The sequence below is a fragment of the Dermacentor silvarum genome, chromosome 2, assembly GCF_013339745.2.
Source record: "Dermacentor silvarum isolate Dsil-2018 chromosome 2, BIME_Dsil_1.4, whole genome shotgun sequence".
NCBI lineage: Eukaryota > Metazoa > Arthropoda > Arachnida > Ixodida > Ixodidae > Dermacentor > Dermacentor silvarum.
Window position 1 is genome coordinate 74,214,227 of NC_051155.1, and position 5,787 is coordinate 74,220,013.

A 5,787-nucleotide genomic window follows, 5' to 3' on the forward strand; every position below is an offset into this window, starting at 1 on the left:
GAGGCCCCAGTAAAGAAAAGCGCTTGCTCCGCTAAGGCCCGCTGATGATCCACTGAGTCCGAGTGAAGTCAAGCAGTCCAGGAAGGAAGGAAGGGTAAGGGAAATAAGGAGAGGAATCGCGAAAGTTACGTGTTGGCGCCTTCCAATAGCATTGCGAAAACATTTGCCTATGACACGCCTGCAATTGCAGAAACCACTTCGGGCACGAGTTTTCCCGTTAGCTCTCGTATTCAAAGCACGGCGCACAGAGTTTCTTCTCTTTTGACCGTTGCGTGTCACGAGTCGGTTGCGACCGAGCCATTCCATTAGCTTCGCCCATGTCATCGCATTTCTTTCTGCGTGAACTCAGCCCAGTTATGAGTGGTGCGAACACCGTCGTGCAATTGAATGGAGTGGGGCCAACTCTTTCCTCGTGTGGCGTGTTATGCGTTTGTCGCGTTGTTCGAAGTGCGTCCCTCCGGGCGCCGGCGACCCCTTGTCGCACCCCTGCGGCCATGGCGCCATCGACCTACGGGGCCACGGGGGGTGCCACGCGATCTTTGGGCGCAACGCTGGGAGGCGTCCGCTCAAAAAGCTTGACTCGCAGTCGAGTTGCCGGCGCTCCTCTCTCCTTCCGGAACTCCGGCCGTGGTCAGCAGCTCCGGGCGGCGCAAGCGGTGAGTCGCACGTGTTGGCCTGCGTTTGCAATCGCAACTGGCAGTTTAATATTGCCCATAATTTGCCAGCGCATAAAGGTTCACACACAATTCACTTTACTGCGTCTGTGAATAGGTTCTATGCGGTAATTTTTACCAGATTTATAGAGTTTGCAGAAGAAAGAACGTTCGAAAATATATCGGTTTTTGGAACATGGAAACCGTTTTTCAGCGTACTACAATATTATTTAGAGTGGGCTACGTTTGCTAGCGAGCCATCGGCTAGCGTGTTGTGGCGTTACTTTGTAAGCAAGTGTAAGATACGGTGGCAAGGCCTAAAAAAATAGTGTAAGTCAATGGGGCAAAATCAAGGAGCGTTTAGCGGAGTTAACGTAATCCCGTAAGGCCGTTTTAAACGGAATGAGAGTGCTTGAAGAAATAAAAGGAAGACGAGTAAACGCTCAGATTCACCTATGGACCACGCATATAAACCTCATGCATCCATTTCAGCTTTGTGTGCGTGTGAGGGGTACCTAAGCGTGCTTTCTGTATTGTTCACTGAAACCGATATTAAACGTAGGGATGATTCTGCAAGACAGCGTGTAAATTCAAGTTATTCTACTAGAAGGTACAGATATGCATCTACCGAAGTATATTATATATTATTAACGCAAAGTACCTCTGAGGCCAACTATAAAATTGCAACCATATTTATTGTAATCTCCCTACGTTTAGACTTCAGCACAATTATTGTAAAAACAAAATATTTCTTTGCACAGTCAGTCCTTGTAGTGTCATCCTCTTCTTTCAGTTTGGTTGTCATTTTACGTCTACTCATGCTTACTTAGCTGAACATTTCCTGTTTTGCGCTTTCAGGTCAGACATGTTCAGCACGCGCGCTGCCCGCGACCCGCTGTCTAGCTGTGACAGCGGCTGCCGCTCCGCGTCCATGGTGGTCGTGTTCCTGGTGGTGGCCCTGATGGCTAACCCCGCAGGCTGCGCCATGGGTCCCGAGGAGAGCTGTCAGCTACGGCCCGTCATACACGTGCTCAAGCAGCCAGGCTGCCAGCCCAAGCCCATACCGTCATTCGCCTGCCAGGGGTCGTGTTCGTCCTACGTCCAGGTACACGTAAGCTGTGTTTGATATGAATTACAATCTCCCTTCGCTTTTGGGATGGCATTGAAACACTCAATACAGTAAGGTAGACGTCTTTACGTGGCAAGCGTGATTAAAATGCTTTGTGAAAATTCCTTAAACAGCGCCTCAGCATGAAAATTCTACTGAGGCGCAGCTTCATGGAGGCCACATGGGGATTCAAGAGAGATCTCTATCACTAATAATTCCAAGAAACTTGTAAGTTCTTGCGTACGAAATCATCTGCCGTTGATAGAAACAGCATAGTGTAAACAGCCGCCAGTGTACAATTTTTGTATTATATTTAGATGCTTTGGTGGTGAAGCGACCCCATTGTCCGAGTAGCAGCTTTCTTGAGTCTTGCACGCACCCTAAGAGGTATCACCCGCGAAGTTTAGGCACATAGTATGTTGTCTAGATACAGCATTACTTTGATTGTAGCAGGCAGGAGCTCAACGAAGCAAATAAATGTCAGTTTTAAGACGGTAGGGCTTAGTACTCAACCTGGAAAAAAAAAAGCTGCGACCGTATAGTGTCTTGTGCTTGGGCCCACTTTCAGTACAGCCAAATAACTACCTCTTAAGCAAGTCACTGGAGATCCATCAAAAAACTCGACCTGCAAAGCCCTTAATATTGAGAGCATATATGACGGCCTCGTGAAACGAGTTATTTAGCAGAGAAGCAAGGAAGCGGCGCTTGGTGATTGCGTGATTTTTGATGATAGACGTATGTCCCGAAATCAGTGACATTATGGATTGATGAGTGGCCCCGTCTGAAGCTAGCCATGAAGTCTGAATAAATGTTGTAGTGGCCTAAATACCACCGCAAGGTTTCTTGAATCACTTGCTTCATTACGTTTACCCCAGAAATGGCCGCAGCTATTGGGTAGTACGAGCCGAGTTCTAGTCGAGACTTGTGTTTCAGGAGCGGGACCAAGCAACCGATGTTTTGATTGGTCAAGTATATTGGTTGCATTATTATAGACCAATAAAAGGGAAGTTGCTATTAGAACCCCTTTAGCCCGGTCATTTATTTCCATCCTATTCGCTCACCTTCCCTAAGGAACCTAGTGGAGCAACTGCCATCAATAATGACCTAATTATGTAAACATTAATACATACGCCAATCCTATCGTTTAATGAGACGCTGGGAAGCGGCTTCTCTCTTCGTACAATAAAGTTCATTCATTCATTCTTCCATTCTTCGGGAAAAACGCCTTCCTTCCATGATGTGCTGTATATAGATGCAACACTTCCCTTCGTGCCCACTCAGCCAGGTTGCACAAGGCACAACATGATATGCCGTTTGATTCTGGTGGTCTCGTCTGCAAACAGCGAGAGCCGGCTCCAGCTCATCTATGACAAAGAGAAAATCGATGCAGAAATCGCGGTAGAAGGGGATATCACTGGCGGCTGAAAATAATGGATAGGTTGTGTGGTGGGCGACCTTCACGCAAAAGCATTCTGCAACGTCAGTATCCCATCGCCTCTGTAAGAGTGTCAGGGCTTACAAGTAAAAGCGCTGTTCAGGGAGTGAACGTAGACAACAGACGAATCCTCAGATGAGGCAGCGTCTTCCGGTGTTCTAGTGACTGGCTAAACGTTGTGCAACATTCAGACACCAAATATTTATCGATGTGAAGCTAGATATTATTTTAATTCGCCTGACTATTCCAAGGTCAGAGATTGACTTTGTACACCGGGTGTCGGCGTTCCGCACAGCGGCGTAGCGCGCGAAGTCGCTGCCACTTGGCTAGTACTTGGTGGTATAGTGATCACCCGCCGCGGTGGCTCAGTTAGCTAAACCACCACGCTGCTGAGCGCGAGGTCGCGGGATCAAATCCCGGCCGCGGCGGCCGCATCTCGATGGAGGCGAAATGCAAGAACGCCCGTGCGCTTGCGTTGTAGTGCACGTTAAAGAAGTCCAGGTGGTAAAAATTAATCCGGAGCCCTCCACTACGTCGTGCCTCATAATCATAACTGGTTTTTGCACGTACAACAGAAAGAAGAAGGGAGCGTCATTGCCTGCAGCATGATGCTTAGCACACCAGGGGCTGTTCCTACTAATTTGAGACAAACGCCCTGGGTATTTGCAAGCATAAACGTTTAATACTTGGGCTTTGCGATTTATTCAATTTCGGCCAATAGCTCTGTTTGAGTTCATTGCAAGTTCTTGACCAGTACTTTTCTGCTGGCAAACCTGGTGAATCTGCGAGTAGCTTTTGCAGTACAGCCTGCGCGTGGCAGCCGCAAATAAAATGTCATAGAAAAATGTTCGTTATGGTCTAATAAGAATATTCAGACAACTGCTGAAATTCGCAAACTAAACTAAATTGAAGTAAACGGCCGCTCGAGCTCAGCGACATAAATTCTCGATGGACTGTTGTACTTCACTTGTATCAAATTATCGATTAGATTTTTTTGTTCTTTTACAGTGGACGAAATGGTTCTTGAATGAAATACCCCGGAGTAAACATGCACTCGCTACGCATTCCTCGCGGCGTCTGCGATAGAAGAAAGGCTAATATGCAGCCTGTACAGTACAGAGAAGTGGAAATATATTATAGTGTGCGCGCTGCGGTGGCCGGAACTTTGTTCGGCTTTGACGCAAAACTGACAGCGGCCTCCTACTGTTGAGCATGAAGTTGCTCGTTCGATTTTGGGATGCGGCAGCAATAGTGCGACCAACCCCGATTGTGAAAGTCTAGCGTTTTCAGAATTGTCGGTACCGGTACAAAAATAATTTGCAGCTTTCCAGTGTGCTACTCATGATACCCAATCACTATACCCAATCAGTGGCTCTGTAGAGATTAAATTACTGTGACAAGATATAATTCCAGAAAATGCCGAAATATGTAGCACTTACCATCGCTCCCTTAACGCCCCCTGTCGCTCATAAAGCTCACGTTTTCTTCTCTCTTTCGGAAAATAAAGCATTGGTCAATTCTCTGCTCTGCATCATCTTCAAGTGGTATATGTTCATCCTGTGCATGCCTTCCCATCGAGTCGCAGGTGTCCGGCTCCCGTTACTGGCAGGTGGAGCGGTCGTGCATGTGCTGCCAGGAGATGGGCGAGCGCGAGGCCACCAAAGCTGTGTTCTGCCCGAAAGGACCGGGCCCCAAGTTTCGCAAGCTGGTCACCCGGGCGCCGGTCGAGTGCATGTGCCGACCGTGCACGGCCCCCGACGAAGCTTCGGTGCTGCCGCAAGAGTTCGTCGGCCTCTGACCCGCCAGTCTGCAACTCAGTAGGGGAAGAAAAGATAAATAAAGGCATTTACATTCTCAAACAAGGCACAGTTTTGCAGTCCTTACTTTTTCCCCATTGTGTGGTCGAATACACTTAAAAGCAGAGTGCCGCAGTGTAAATGTTGCGTCCGTGATTCCCATGGTTGATGCTTTCCAACCTTGTTTTATTATACTACTAACCTGCCTGAACAGCTCCTCTGCAGTAAAGGACTAACCGATTATGGCGCTCTGTAGGAAGTCTTGTTTTCTGGGAATCCAACGACTTGCTCCTGTTTCGTAGATGTCACATCGGGATCTCTAAACCCCCAGCCTAAGTCTACTCTTACATTGCGATTCAGCCTATTTCTTAATGATGAGCCTAAAAGCTTCCTTTGTATCAAGAGATCGCTGTGATTACAGCAATCGTTCGCTTATTTGCGCAATGTGCTCGCCTGCTAAATGTGTCAGCACATGAGCTAGGAATTTCCTCGGCTTGAGAACACGCCATGCTACGAGAATTTGCACTTGTGGGATATTTATTGGCCTGCACGTTAGAAAGAGAAAAAAATATGCAACACTCAAAACTACGCAGCCCAGCGATGTGTGTATTCTAGTCGTGTTACACCGGGTTGTCGAAGTAGACAAATTCAATTACGAGTGGCAGTCCGCATCCAAACTCCATAAGACATACGATAATCAGTCATACTTCTTTCCGACGCATATTTCACAACCGCAGTAAAGAGACGACATAATGTACAGTCGTTGGATACACAGGCTTATTAGAGGAATGATAG

At 47.5% G+C, this 5,787-nt stretch overlaps 1 protein-coding gene across 1 annotated transcript; it reads left to right on the forward strand.

The window, feature by feature from the left end:
* The first annotated feature begins 601 nt into the window (after window positions 1-601).
* Window positions 602-5,052, forward strand: LOC119440987 (bursicon). The gene is made up of 3 exons (XM_037705755.2): window positions 602-656; window positions 1,512-1,758; window positions 4,782-5,052. Exons 2-3 carry the CDS (start codon window positions 1,519-1,521, stop codon window positions 4,992-4,994), a joined length of 453 nt encoding a protein of 150 aa, XP_037561683.1. The 5' UTR covers window positions 602-656; window positions 1,512-1,518; the 3' UTR covers window positions 4,995-5,052.
* Window positions 5,053-5,787: the final 735 nt, after the last annotated feature.